Source organism: Tyto alba, unplaced genomic scaffold (assembly GCF_018691265.1).
Source record: "Tyto alba isolate M040663 unplaced genomic scaffold, T.alba_DEE_v4.0 Super-Scaffold_2, whole genome shotgun sequence".
In the NCBI taxonomy this organism is placed as follows: Eukaryota; Metazoa; Chordata; class Aves; order Strigiformes; family Tytonidae; genus Tyto; species Tyto alba.
The window spans coordinates 36181743-36197438 of record NW_024881282.1 but is presented as its reverse complement, the minus strand read 5'-3'; the positions used below and the strand labels follow the sequence as shown (position 1 = coordinate 36197438).

At 44.5% G+C, this 15696-nt stretch overlaps 1 protein-coding gene across 2 annotated transcripts in view; it reads right to left on the bottom strand.

Moving 5' to 3' along the window:
- Positions 1 to 734: 734 nt before the first annotated feature.
- GRIN2B (glutamate ionotropic receptor NMDA type subunit 2B) overlaps positions 735 to 15696 on the bottom strand; it is a 204536-nt gene continuing 189574 nt past the window's right edge. For both annotated transcript variants that reach the window (XM_042793302.1, XM_042793303.1), the window contains exons 11-14: positions 8737 to 8897; positions 6519 to 6706; positions 4496 to 4734; positions 735 to 2656 (exon numbers count right to left, since the gene is read on the bottom strand). In XM_042793302.1, the coding sequence (XP_042649236.1) occupies positions 749 to 2656; positions 4496 to 4734; positions 6519 to 6706; positions 8737 to 8897 (2496 nt within the window). In that variant the 3' untranslated portion in view covers positions 735 to 748. The remainder of the gene's footprint in view (positions 2657 to 4495; positions 4735 to 6518; positions 6707 to 8736; positions 8898 to 15696) is intronic.

Below are 15696 nucleotides of genomic sequence, written 5' to 3'. Positions count from 1 at the left end.
GCCAGACCTGCAGACAAGCTTTTTCCCTCTCCCCCCCCACATACCCCCCAGCAGACAATTCAAAATTTTAACGTAAAATTTCTCAGCATATACGCAAATATATATATATATATATATATATTTCAGCCCTAAACCCCCATAGTCTTCACAAAATAATGTAACAAGAACCTCGGTATAGCTAACATGTAAGTGCATCATCAAGTTAGTCGTGTTATTCCCCCTTCACTTTCTCCATGTCTTCAAGCACTACTCTTTTCTAGGCAGTATTAGGAAGTTGCCTGAGCAAGCATATTTTCCTGCATGTCCATTACACTGCTTCTGCTGTCTCCTGTCACACACACATGTGTGTGCGCACATGCCTTTCTCTGATGGGAGCCAGAGAAAGTGAAATGCTAGTCACTGCTGCTCCCTCTCAGCTCACCCCTTCCCTGCCTTTTTCTCCACTTCCTGAAATCACAAACAAGGATATCCAACTCTGACGTCACTGTAAAGTGCAATGGCCAGGAATGGAGGAGAATGGGAGGAGCGAGAACATGGAAAAAGAGATGAAAGGGGAAGGGTGGGAAAGAGGAGGAGGAAGAGGGGAAACCAAAGAGGTGGCACTTGTCACCAGTGCTGCACTACTCAGAACTCCAGTATCCCACAAACTAAGGATGACCCAGGAGAGTAGACGATGGGATTGATCCCACCCCACCCTCCCACACTCCACATACACCCCCAGTCCCTCCCCGCGCTCTTCCCCTCTCACTCAAACGTCAGACTCAATACTGGAGAGTTTCTCATAAACATGCCCGTTGCTGGAGCCATTGAAAGCCCTGGGGTTTTTGTTGTTAGGCACACAGGGGTTGGACTGGTTCCCTATACAGATGTCCTTCTGGAAACGGGCTGGCACAGCCCCATGAAGGGCTGAGACCACCGGCTTGTTGGTGGTGACGATGGCTCGGAAGTCTGGCCTGGCTTTGGGCCCTCCTGCCACCACAGGCTGCCTGAAGAAATAAGATTTGCTGCCGTGGAGCAAGCATTGGTCATCCCCAAAAGTGGGGATGAAAGGGTTTTGGGTGACCCGGTCGGGGTAGAGCGACTTGCTGAGCATGTAGCCCCCGCTGCTGCCGGGGTTGTTGTGGTGGTGGTAGCTGGTGGCGGGCACTGAGGACTTGTTGTTGGCAAAGGTGGTCTCACTGGCTGGCATCTCAAACATGTGGGCGTAGGGGCTCCCCTCCAAAAAGCGGCCCTTGTCCTTGAGGCTGACGCTGCGGGGGGCCAGGGCTGAGTCATCCTTCTGCAGGTCCACAAAGGTGTCATAGGAGTGCTGCCGGCGAAGCTTGTTGCGATTCTTCTTCTGCACCTTGGAGGCAGAATTGGAAGGGCTCTGAGGATATTTGGAGGAGGAGGTGGCGCTGGTGGCCACGGGCACAGGGGCAGGCGGCTGGTCCAGCTCTTGGAGTGAGTTGTCCTCACTGATGTCATACAGGTTGCCCGCTTTCTTGCAGGCCTCGCAGCGGATGCAGGCCTGGCGGGTGGAGTTCTGCCCCACCCCTGATGGCGTGTAGTTGTGCAGCTTAGAAGGACAACCACGGCAGAAATTAGCCCCAGGCCGGTCCTCCCAGTCTAGGTTGGTCAGGTTCTTCTCCCATGGTGCTGGGACCCCACTTACAACACCATGCTTGTGCTCATTGCCTCCACCAAACTCGCCCGATCCGTGCTTGTGGTGGGCCCTGTTGGTGCAGGATACGCCGCCTCCTCCTCCCGTGTCACGCTTAAACTCATCTCCCCGTTCTTTGTAGATATCCGTCAGGTCTACATGTTCCCAGTGCGGTGAGTTCTCCTTGGCCCGAAACTGGTCCAGGTAGAAGTCCCGTAGTCCTTCCTTGTCCCTGAAGTAGCGCTTGTGGTCAGGCGAGCGGGGTGGGCGCCGGCGGTAAGCCAGCTCTATCTCATCAAACTCCCGCCGGGACTTGGCGGAGGCTGGGCGCTTCTTCAGGCTGTCCTTGTACTGCTGCTTCCGCCGCTTGGCTGCATTGCCCTCAATGTTGCCGTAGGTGACCGTGTGAGTGGAAATGTCGGAGACATCTGAGCGGATCAGGTCGTCGTGGGCCCCGCTGCCTCCATAGCGATCACTCTTGAAGGAGAACTTGCCGTAAAGGTCACCCAGCTGGCTGTGCTTGGCAGGGGGTAACCCCAGGTCCAAGGGCTTCTTCCCAATGGACCGCGACTGGGCGTTGAAGGGTGGGTTGTCACAGTCGTAGAGCCCGTCGATGGAGCTGGTGCTGCCAATGCTGTGGGGGCGGTGGTGGTGGTGGTAGTGGTCCTGATACACATTGCTGTCCTTCAGCTGAAGGTTGCCAAAGGTCCTTTCCACCTCACTAATATAGTCACTAAAGAGGTTCTCCTCACAGGGGGGATTGTTGTAGGACTTGCAGTCTGAGTGGGTGAAGCTGCGGCGGTGTTCAGAGATATCATAGACCGATGACTCACGGCGGATAAAGTCCAGGGCACTCTGCGGTGAGCCATTGACCCCTGACAGGTTGGCCATGTTCTTGGCTGTCCGAAGCAGGCGGAGGATGTTGGAATGGGTATTGTTCATAGTCGCCGTGGGGGAGTTCATCGCTGACTGACGTTCTTCGATGGCCACACCGTGGATGCAGCTGTAGATACCCTGAAATGAAAGAAAGCTGGAAGGTGAGTGGTCCTGCAAAAGATACACAAAAGGGGACCTGGACTGGGAAGAACCCTGTGCAGCCACAGCATATTCCTGTAGAACGGCAAGGCCTGTCAGCCTTCCACCGTGAAGCACAATCAAATCAAATGAAATCAGACCTGCTCTACAAACCCTTGCTGTTCTGCCCCTCTTTCTTGCTCCTCATATTTTTTCCTTCCTATCCATTCCTCTTCCTCTGCTTTGATTCATGTCATATCTGTAGGATGTAGGAATGCCTGTTTGCATCTGTAAGAGTTACTCAAATCTAGTAGGTGCAACATGGAATTGCAAGTGGGTAAAATAAAATCTTTGGGAACAAAAGCATCAAGACAAATGACTCTTTGAGAATGAGAGGAAGAAAGTCTGCTTTGGCCCTTCAAATTCATGTGGACATCAGTGAATCAACGAGACAAGAGATATCTTAAAAAGGGAACACCTTCATTTGTCATAAGCTTAGCTACATTAATCACCAGTACAGATTAGAAAAGGAAACAGAGAAAGAGAAGGACTGATGAATAGGTATTTAGGTCTTTTGCATCTGGTTGAGTGAGGTACAATAGAATATTTAATTGCATTCTGTTAAATTTAACAGTGATAACAGGCTCCAAATTGACATCCCTGAAAGTCTTCTATTCAACCTCAAATCAGACAGCAGAAGTGCCTGATTCCTCTACATTCCCCAGTAGCTCATTTCATCCATGACACAGACTGTTTGCAAGGGCTACCCCTAGGAGCAGAAGGAAAGGGGCTCATTTATTCCCTGCCCTGCCAAATAGTGCCTGCTGATTAATGTCAATTGTGAAATGGACACCATCACATCATGTTACCATGGTTTCTCAGCAGCTAGCAGATGATTAACACTTTTCAGACTTTTCACCAACCCGGTCCAGGTCTAACAAGATAACCCCAGAATGAAAGAATCTGCACTTAGCTAAGGATCACTGAACACAGTCCCTCATCTCATCACCAAACTAAACCAGGTTAGAAACTAACAATATAGAAAAGAGACTGTGTTACTGCATCCAAAAGGCTTTGTCATTTCTTCTCAACAATATGTTATGTAGCAATTATATACTCCTTGCACAATCAAAGTTAATTCTTTTACTTTGGACAATGAGGTAAAAAATACCAAGATTTGATCTCATTTCAGAATGGATCAGAAGAAGGGACCAGTGGCTTGAAAAGAAAATAAGCTTCAAATGGAGCACTGCTAGCTACACTAATAACAAAAAGATGACTCAGAAATTACTAGAATCTGCTTTAAATGTGAATATTATATCCTAAGGCAGATTTGCATAAAGCAATTGTTAAGTTCATGTGGTCATCCTCGCTGGAAGGATTTGTGCATGGTTTAGGGCATGGCTTTTCATTAGAGACTTCTGATTGTCCATGATAGCACACTTCTAGTTAACACAAGGTCACCTGAACAGCTGTAATATAGAGGACAATGAAAAAGTCCTGAATTTCTAATCATGTTATTCACCATTACTTGACTTATTGTCCCCAAATCTGGCCTCCTCACAACTCACTTTGGAGGAGCAGACAGTTACAGTTAACTTCTCTTTATACTGCATTTTCATTTACATGTGAAAATTCCATTTTCATGACCACAATCCAGCAGAGAGCAGAGATGTCACAGATGTCACGCTCTAATGGTGAAAAGATGCCAGCCTTTATCCTGCAGACCACCACTCTCTGTCACCTGTGTGTTAGAGAGTCTTGGTGGATTTACCCATCTCAAGTATCTAGGACTGCCAATAAAGCCTCTGTTCTTCCTTGCTAGCTAATGACACTCACCCTACTGATGGAGAAGACCACACCGGGCTTGCCAGAGCAGACACCCATGAAGCAGTGGCGGAACTGCCAGTAGAAGAGATGCTCACAAATGAAAGTGATGAGACTGAGGGCCATGGCTGCTCCCAGCATGTAGAAGACACCTGCCATGTTATCTATATCCAGCTGGCTGCTCATAACCTCATTCTTCTCATTGTGACAAATGCCAGTGAGCCACAGAGCTTCCAGCTCCTCCATCTCCCCTAGAAAGACAGAGAGAAAAAAATAAATAGGTTAGATAGCTTTGCAATGGATGAAGAGCTCAAGTTGGGACAGACTGAAAGCAAGAAGCTGATCTAAGGTCCATACTCTTTGGTCCATACTCAGTGGCCATACTCTTTTCCCACATCTGTTATGTCCATGAAATATCCTGACTGCCCTTCTGGTAGGGGCAGGTGCAATTTGTCATAGGGAAGGCAACAGGATTTTTACACAGCCAGATGTTAGCCACAAAAATCTGTACCACAGGACACAGCTATCACACTTGCCAAATGTCTACAGTGAGATCCTGAAAAAGTTGTCCACCAGATGACTGGAGAGCAGGCTGCGCAAGCTTCCACTTTCATATTAGGTCAATGAAGGGAAAAATCAGTGACTGATACTGATAGACAAAAATGAGACACTTCTAAATGAAAATATTGTACATTTCTAGCTCAAAATTCAAACTCTTGATTTTTTAAAATCACAGTGTCTGATTTTGAATTTGCTTCCATCAAACTCATAGCTCATTAAAATTAGGCATAATGTTCCCAAAAACATTTGTGCGTTTTTACCTGTTTTTCTTCCCTTCAATTTTGTCCAAATTCAACACTTCCAAGCCCTTTGACCAATCAAAAATATTACTAATTTGTATCAGCTAGGAACAAATGTTCTGTAGTCTAATTTCATACCCCACTTACTCTCATTATGGTATTTTCATGAGGAGAGGAGAGAGATAAACACTCACACACACATACTGAGACATTCAGAAACAAACTAATTTTGCAGGTTGGCAATTCTTTTCATGCTGTTAGGAAAGTTAGTTTTTACTCGAGTCCAATGACAGGGGGAGAAAACCCTGTATATTTATGTGGTGCCATAGCACAGTCTTTAAAGCTTTATGGAGAACTTATGTCTTTTTCTGAAATAGTACACATTAGGCTGTTTAGGAGACAAAACACCCTATCCATCAGGTGATCAATTTTCTGCTGAAGTATATCAGAGCTATGTTCTTTCCATATTTATTATACCATGTTATTTTCAGATTTCAGAAAAAAATAAATACTTATAAATAAAATAACATGTGAATTTTATTTATTCAAAAAAAGGACACATCAATACGTAACATGGAATGGAAGGGGAAAGCCAGTAAAATATTTTCTTAGAAGGAATTCCTTTATCCTGTGAATAATTGTTTTTTTAATAATATCAATTTCTCTGTAAAGGATGAGATGAACTAGGTAACTATAGTGTTCTGAATAAAAACTCACTACAAAATATGCTTCCAAGTCTCAAGCCTTTCCTTGGTTTTTTTTTTGAGGTTTTGCAAAATCTGAGTTAACTCTTTCATCCAGAAATATTTATCCTTCAATTTTGTAAACTCTGCATGTCTTGATCCTATCTAGAACTATAAAGCATGGGATGACCACGGAAAGTCCAGTATAATTAGTGGGTTTGTGCATGGCAAAACCTCAAAGGTAGTGAAAAGTTCACAACAAAATTCTTGTTTTTACAAGACATTCTTCACACAAGACATTTTTAAGCACATATTTGAGCTGGTTCTTTAGCGCCTTTGTCATTGCTTTTAATGATACTGCTACCCTGCATCAACAATATAAAGCAAGTGACATGCTCACATTTTTGGTGTAATGAATCTAACAAACCCTGGTTAATAATCTCCTGTTCTCAACTCAAATCTGAAGCACCAGAGCTAGGAACTTCTATTTCTTACATGCAAAACTTGGTATTTCTTAGGAAAACTCCAACTCTTCTTTTTCTTGTCACTTACCATCTCCAAAAAGCTGTAGAATGGCAAGATCAACCTGGCGCTTCCAGCCTGAGTCCTTTTGGATGGCAATGCCATAGCCAGTGGAGGCAAACACTTTCCCACTCCCAATTGTCACCAGCTTGCAGCCTTCATCTCTGCCAGCCATATAGTTTAGCACTGCTGCATCATAAATGAAAGCATCCAACTTCCTGCACAGGTACAAGAAACAAGAGGTGTATAGTATAGAAAAGATAAAATCTGTATTAATTCAAAGGTACTGTTGGGTAATTAAGGCAGAAATGAACCTCTTTCAGATAGATTACAACAGGTTGCACCTTCACCTTCATCAGAGTTAACTAAAATCTGAGCCTAGAACCTGTTTACAAGTGAAACTAGAGGACTATTTCTTTCTGGCACTTTGATAACCATCATTTCTGATCTGAAAGAAAATTTGGAATACAAACATACTGCAAGATAAAGATGAATGAAGAGGAAGTCAAAGGCATCTATACTGCTAAGAATAGCTTATATTTCTATACTGTCTCTCACCTCAAAGGAGCCTAAAATGCTTTATAAAATCTATCAATATTAGATAGCAAAGTAGGGGTTGGAGTAAGGAAAAGATTATCTCCTTAACTGCTAGCATGACTTACCTGAGAATAATGTAATTTTTTTTCAAATTAAATATAATCAGAACACGATGTTTAACTTTTCGGTTACTGTGAAAAGCACTACTGGATCTTTACCAATAGCGGCTTTATGGTTTACCATGCTGAGTAGCTCTTTGGTAAAGAGTGCTTAGATGAAAGCCAGAAGAAAAAAATCTGTTTCAACACAGAGATATCCCCATTATAGGCTGGGATGGGCAGACAGCACAATAGACTGATGAGAGCCGTCCTCTCACTGCAACAAATTGATTTGGGTGTGGGGGGCAGTCTCAGGGGGCTGAATCTTCCACATAACCAAAGACAGACGATGAATAAATCCTCCCACTAGATCTGAAATTAAGCATTTTCCAATAAAAGACCAAAGACCTTCCACCTTGCACATTCTCACACCCACACTATCTTTTCAATCCACCTCCTGCACATATATTTCCAGTATGGTGATTATCTTGGTTCAAGTGCGTATCTGTGGGGAAGTCTATCCAAGGGTGGATATGAAGCCAGGATGACATCTACTGCAAATGATGAGCTCTATTTCATCCATATATTTCCAGGACAGAGCATATTTATTTCCTGGATGATGACTATCCTGGCAAATGTACCTTCCCAGGATGGCATCCAACAATGGTACAATCATTTATAATGGGCTATGTGCCTCCGAATCTGGCAAACCAGCTTAGGAATATACAATCAATCTAGTAATTAAATTGGCTGAACATCTTCATTCGTGCTTTGGAATGAACTTTCTCATAAGAGTGCAACAGGAGTGCAATCAAAAATGGGTTTTTTCACCAGGGCTGGGCTTTGACAACCAAAATGGTCAGCTCTGGGAGAAGGTCTTTAATTATAAAGGACAAAGCCTTGCAAAATGGCAGTGAATCTGCTATTAAAATAGGGTGAACTGTTCAAATATACATTTTGCTAATGATTTTTCCCACATTTTCCAAATTACCCAAGGAAATGCTCCCATTTTATATACTTCCTTATTATTCAAACAACATTTTGTTCAGCCCTTGATACTAAAATATTCCAGAGAGAAGGGCTACTTCCAAACTGTTTGCTTCAAGCACACCTTCCTTACATTAGATTGGCTAGTAATACACTGGGGTGGGATTAGTCTGACAAGGATTGTTTCAGCTTCCTGATTAACATAATCTTTTATACACAGGAGGGAAAACAAAGGAAATTCCAGATGACAATATAAATGCTCTGAAAAAAAATTTGTCCACGGTGGTCTGAAAGCTTCTCCTACGTATGCATAAGGACCCATCAGCATGAATCATCTTGATGAAGCATGGTCTTTGGGACTAATACACACAAGGTTAACATACACAAGGATAAAAAAGATATCATTTAAAAAAAAAATAATATTATAAACACAACAAAACTAGAAACTCCTTTACAGATGTCATTAGAAAAACCTGGCTAAAAGAACTACAGAAATATTCTCCCATGTTTTGTGTGGTCTTGCTATACTTTTAACCATGGAATGATAATGGAGACTTATTTTCCAGACAAGCATGCAAAAAAGTCAGGTTTCTGTGGTGAGTAAGCATGGAAGAAGAAAGACTCACCCAGTCTTCAGTGAGAACAGTGCATCATCCACCCCCCTCTGATTGAACTTCACCATGTAGCTGTGCATCTCAGGGTAGTTGTTGCGAATGTTCCTTTCTGTGCTGCCATTGGGAACCGTCCCGAAGCGGAAAGGGGGTGAGAAGTCATTGGGTTTCTGGAACTGGAGAGACAGAAAAAGAACATACCTCACAATCTTTCAGCAAGCAGCAGTCATCTGAATGCAAGAACACATTCTCCTCAGAAGGTAGTTCTGATTTTATCTTATTATCACGTAGAAAACATTATTGAGAATATATATTTCATTATTTTCAAACCCAAATTTCTCTTCTTAGTGCCTAAGAACCAAGAAGTGAACCTGAGCAACCCAGTCTTTTTCGTCCATCTGGATTAAATGCATAAAGTAGTCAGTGATCAAAGATTAAAAGGAGGTTAGATAAAAGGAAAAAGGAAAGGGAAAAGGTAACAGTGGCTTTGGAACACAGTCAATGAAAGATTTTCAATAAAATCTATGTGAATTTTGTCCACAAAATGTCATTTAGTTTCTAAGAAGTATCTTTTTCAGCTCTGTGGATGCTTTTGTGCTTCTTGATTCTGGCCGAAGTAAAAGAGTAATTAATGAGGAGAGATGCTTCTCAGAGCACCTCGCAGCCACTTCACCAAACGAATGATCAGCTTTTAAACTTTTGGGCAAATGTCCCAAATTAAATGCTATTAGTGGCTGCAAGTCACTAGTAACATTTGATGCCCAGAACAGAGCTGGCAGAATACTCCAAACATTTTGCTGCTCCCAAGAAATACATTCATCATAACATTCCCCTACGGCTGCAAGGCTGTGAGATTTTATATGCCACTTGCTTAACTCAAGTCATAATCAATGCTCTCTGGGGTTTTATGAGCAGTAAAATTTAGACTGTCAATTATCAAGACTGCTTAAAACCCCTAGAACCAGCAGATGGGAAGGAACACAGAATTGTAAGCCAGGAACTGAATAAGCAGTAAAGAAAAAGATGCAAAGGTAGAAGGTGGAGGGAGGGAGGGAGGGAGGGAGGGAGGGAGGGAGGGAGGGAGGGAGGGAGGGAGGGAGGGAGGGAGGGAGGGAGGGAGGGAGGGAGGGAGGGAGGGAGGGAGGGAGGGAGGGAGGGAGGGAGGGAGGGAGGGAGGGAGGGAGGGAGGGAGGGAGGGAGGGAGGGAGGGAGGGAGGGAATCCCCCCCTTATCTTGATATATCAAGCAGTAGCTTGCCTGGTGCTAATTCCTGACTCCCAACTGTGACTGTATATTTGGATGATCCTGAGAAGCATGATAAGGACATACTAATGGTCGGACCAAACCCATTTAACAGCAACAGCATATCTAGTACATGAATATATGCAGTCATGTACTAGCCACCTTCTATAGTGGAAATATGGCTGCGGTCTACAGCTGTAGCTTGAAAAATATGCAGATGAACCTTGTTCTTGAGTTTTGCTCAAAGCCAGTTTGGAACCTGATCAACTCAACCAAGGAGGACAAAGCCACTAAAGCAGTGTATCTCATTCCAGACATCACAGCAATAAGGCCAACCAAGAGCTGTGTCTGTGAGTAGGTGAACACACCATTCACATCACTTGTTTCTGTGTACCAGTCAACTCATCTGGCTGTGCAAAGAATCATCTCTCCAGTTTTGATGGAGAGGTGGGCTGGCTTGTAGGTTCACGCATAAGTGTGAGAGAGAACACATGTCCTACTGCTTTAAGCTGATAGAAAACATCAGGGCTGTTTTTTGAAACACAGGTTGGAACATCACCAAAAAAAAAGAGGTTTCACATAGCATAAAACAGGCAGTAAGGTGGTTCTTAGAACTTTGTCACATCCTCTAGGGTTGAAGACAAACTCATAGCTATGAAAACCTTTAATAAAAGCAAACTTTGATGGGAGAGAAATCACTGAAGCATGCTAAAATTATTCTTTTTCACCAAGCTGATTATAGCAGCAGCTCAGAGGACCCATCACAAGAAGGACATTGCCATAACAGGAGCAGAGGAACACAGTCTCTCCCCTGACATGTTAAAACAGGAGCTTGCAAAGTGGGCAACTTGCTTCCCCAGAGACTGCCAGAACCCAGCCTTGAGGACAGATGGGGCACTCCCATCCTCACAGAGCCCTCCAACAGAGTAAAGTCAGCAGGGCAAGCAGCAAGCAGGCCTGACCAACACCGGCGTGACCTCAGCTTCATCATGCCTTTTGTAGGGTCAGCAGCTATGAGAGCCTCTCTCTGGGCCAAGAGAGTGTTGAGAGAAAAAGAGGCCCCATCCAATGTTCATTTTATACCTCCACCCTCCATTCCCAGTGATACAACCTCTAGTTTTGTCTGCTTCCATCACGGTGTCTATGAACTGGAGCAAGAAGGATTCTAGAGTTAGGCAGGGCTGTGATAATGGAAATGATCCCACTCTGAACTGTCCTTTGTCCTGCCCATGTTTGAAGACCAATCTTAGCAGCCAGAGGTGAAAGGTTCCATATTTAATTTTTAATCTCCTGGGCAATCAATAAATAAATGAAAACATTCTTCTCGAAGGAAATTACTGTTTTCAGCAACTGGAAAAGCATGTTTCTAGAGAAGGAAACCAGGCTGATGGCTTCTACAAAACCACATACTGCGTATTCATTCATCATCCCTTACCCCCTGCTAATTCCTCAGTCAGAACAGATCTGCAAATCCAAATTACTCTCCACACCTGCATGCACACACACTGCAACCATAGCCTGGTGGACAATGAAACAGGAAGTAGACTGAAAGGATCCCTATGGGACCCACACCAGAGATACTTAGCCTAAGAGGAACACGCATCCCCAGCCAACTGGTTTGGTGTTTGCAAAACTGAAAGCAGTTGTTGCCCAGCTGATGCCATAGTCCATGGAGCCAGAAATAAGCAGCTAACTTCTCCAGAAGTAATAGTGAGACGTGCATGCAGCTTTCTGGCAGGAGATGGCAGCTGAAAAATCCCCATGTTTGTTGCTCAGCAGTTGCTAGGCACAGCTCAGTCCAGGGATGGAGGGATCTCCAAAGAGTTTCTCCAGAGCCAAAATCTGCTGTATCTTTCTGAGCTCACTTCTGCTCCATACAGCTCATACCGAAGGAGCAAGAAGACATACAAGCCTTCCCAGAAAATACATGGGGGAGATGAGGAAGAAGTGTGTCCTCTTCTGGTAACGTGGTGGAGGAACATATGTGGAGGAACTGGAGAAGATCCATAAGGAGGACAATTAATTGACATTGTTGTCAAAGAGTTCAGTAAGGAAAGCCACTTGTTTGGCTTTTCCCAAGGGCTAGGAGAGTAGGCCTGGATCAGAAGTGTCAGCCCCAGGGAAGCAGGGCACTTTGGAAGGCTGGTCTAGAAGGAGTCTGAGAGACAGGAGCTGAGGCACAGTGCAGGGGCCATTATATAGAGGCAGCCTGCACAGAGGTAATCTTACTGCCTCAGTAAATATCGACAAAGGAATTAACCACAGATATTGACAGAAAGGGTCAGAATTTAAATTAATGAGAGAACTCTCCCGTCATTTTATGTAAATGTTTCTCCTGCCAGAGCCCTAAGTCACAACTACTCTGGCCTAGGCATCTGCAGAGAGGAGCCCTGTGATGCTCTGACAAAACAATGTGGTGATAACAGAGAAAGGGAAGATAAGAAACTGCACTGGTTGCCAAGCAAATCCAGCTGCAGAGAGTCACAGAGAGTAGAAAACAGGGCTGTACAGGGTCTGCGCTTGTAGGAGCCCCACTTCACACTTCCCTGCAGCAGGAGCCCTGTCCTGCTGCCCAGCTCTACCTACCTCGAGGGGTGACTGCCTGGGAGGGAACTCACAGGGCTTGGCTGCAGCCCTTTACCCAAAGAGCCCCAGGAGGAGGTGTACCCCACCTGAAGCCTCCTGCTTGCTCACCATGGGGCCTTGGTTGTGAGATGCTCCTCTTGTACCCAAGGTGATGTGACACCATGAGAGAAATCCCTTACAGAGCTGACTTCACATCAAATGTGGGGAGGTGAATGCTAGAGTTGAGGGTGGGAAGCAGACACCAAGTGTGCCTGAAGGGCTGGGGTAGCTTCGGGACATGAGACGTCTTTGTTCCAAGCCCAGCGGCTTCCCGCCTCTTCAACCCCTCACTCTACAAACTGAAATCAAGAAGCATTAAGACAAAATCAGACCACAGCTTTGGGAAAGCAACCTCTCAGAGTCAAAGATCAGAAATCTTCCTGCTCTGGAGAGCGATAAACACACAGGCTGGGGGCTATTAGCACATTCAGAGTGGAGAGCCCCTTTCCTGCTCCCCCCTGCAACTCGCCATGAGAGCTGTCGGCAGCAGCAGCGAGAGCGGGTTTAAGTGACTTGTCTGGCAGAGCTGTTTCATTAGCAATTTGGAGCCGTGCCGTGCAGAAAGCAGCATTGTTCTCAGATGTTCGAATATCAATCTGCATAATGAAACAGGTGATAGGAGCTCTTCCCATTCAGGCAGCCGCGATTGGAGGGGATTCAGGGATGAGGGGAAAGGGTTATGTCTAATTGGCCACAATTAATTTGATGAGAATTTTTTTTCAATATATTGTCTATCACCAAATGGTTCCTACAGAAAAGCGCATCTGCACTTATTTGTCTGCCTGATGTAGGCCCTGTTTACACTGTAAAGTGTTTGCCAATGGCATTGAAAGCAGTTTCCCAAACTCAGCAAGCTCTCAAACAAAAAGGCTCTTTTTTATCAGTGGATCTACTTTTACATTGCTTTAAAAAAAAAAATAATCCCCTGCTGGATAACATAATGAGCTGGCAAAACTTGGTGTGAGTGTGTATGTACACGTGTAGTGCCTTACCTTTACACAGCTTCTCTGTGAGGGCTCCTTTCACTTTGTAAGGACCAGACCCTCAGTTTAAATTTTATACCATAAGAAGCCCCACAGATCTGACCCACCAAAATAAGGTCTCCAAGTTCAGTTCCTCTGTTAGCTGCAAGTCCAAAAGAGCTTTAGCCCATGCTAGATACTCTGGGTTCAGTTCATTTGCCCAAGTGTTAAGTGCCAAGTTGAGAGCCTCCAGGGATTTTCACTCTGGGAGCAGGTCTCTTACAGCCCCTGTGTCAGATTTGCCAGCCACCTGAGGGTATTTTGGATATTCTGGTGCACCTAAACTGGCTCTAGACATCTACACTTGCACAGCTGAATCAAGCCACTGGACCATTTGGCTCTTTGGACATCTTTTCTCACCAAAAGTACAGGTAGCCAGATGTTGTGGGTATCAGACAGAGCACAGTACCCACCCCTCTCTTGAACTTGCCCATCAGGACATTAGTCACAACCATTTGCACAAGCACCTATAAGCAGCATTCTGCTTGCTCTTTTGGCAGCCGTACAACCAGCAGATATCTGTTGTGGCACAGGTCAAATATCTCTAAAAAAGATGTCATTTATTAGTGAGCTGTAACATAAGATTTAGTGACATAAGGCTAGGAAAGCAAAGTTCATGCTTGAGTGTGTAATTTTAGCACAACCTCTCTGCATTGCCCAAACATTCTTGATTGTCCCCTCTCGCTCTGGTTCAGCTGCATGTCACTGCAGTCAGCTTGCACCTTTCTTCATTGCCTGAGAATCCAGTCAGACTGTTTGCACAGAAGCTTCATCTAGAATTTGTTAAAAATTAAAGAGTGGGTCAGTGGTTTTCAGGTATAAATCCGAGGTAGCTCTATGCCTACACTTAATTCTTGATAGATTACACATATCCACAGCAATATGTCTTCCCCTAGCTCTTTTCTTCTGTATCCTCTGTTTCAGCCAGGAAATGAACTCCTTCACAGCCAATGGATGACTCTCAAAGAGAGGAGGCTTGTCCTTTTCATACCACCAAAATATGCCATTTTTGTCCCAAAGCTGCACCACGAACAATGTCACAGAATCACAAACCGGGATCTGGCCCTGAGAAGATGTCTGCTCTGTCCTTCTCTCTCTGGTGGGTCTCTCCTAGACATCACTGATCCTGACAGCTCTTCATTCAGTCTGCTGTGGAAGATGGCTGGTGCTGGAGACTCCTCCATTCCCTGAACAACCTACACCAGGGCTTTAGTGTTGGAAAGTTCTTCCAAGTACCTGAACTAAAGCCCATCTGCTGGGATCCAACTACAATATTTTCTGCTATCTTCACCATGGACAGGGAAATCAGAATAGTCTCCTCTTCTCTGAAAGCACATTTTATGGTTTTGAAGACTATTGAGCTGTTTCTTCTCCATGTTCTTGCACTGGGGCTAAAGAGGCCCGGTTTCCTCAGTCTTTCTTTGCAAGCTGTATTATCTAGACCTGCAATTATTATTGCTGCCATCATTTGGATGTATCCAGAAGGTCTTTCCTTGACTTGCCTTTCATTGGTGGACATGCTCTCCACCATATCAAGAACAATATGATCAGGACTCCAAGATGCTAAGAGAACATTACACTAAAAAAGCTTGCAGCAAGACAATAAAAGCATTGCTAGTAAGAGTTAATGCTCGTTATTACTTTGCTTAGTGCCTCTTCATGTTATATCATTTTCTCTCTGTCCTTTTGTCTTGTCATCTGCAGCTTGGAGAAAGCTGTAACTCTGCCCTGATCTGCATTCAAGTGGTGACCAGTTTGTTTCTAGAATGTCAGTCATTGTCAGAACCGTCTTCAGGGCTTTCACTGTATTCTTGTCTTTATCCAGCTGGATCGTGCACATAGACACATCCACACAACTGTGACCCATCACCTGTCCTGATAGAGGAAAGACTCTACACATTCCCTGCTCTATTGGCATGTTGGTGCAGGGCACTTTTACACTGCTACAATAGCATCCCAGCTAGGAATGTGCCAGCCCAACAGTGTAGGCAGCAAATCATACTGCAAGCCTAAATCATAGCGCTGGTACAATAATCTGTGAGGAGAGCAGACTAAAGAGACTGTGTTGCTCATTTCTCTATTACTC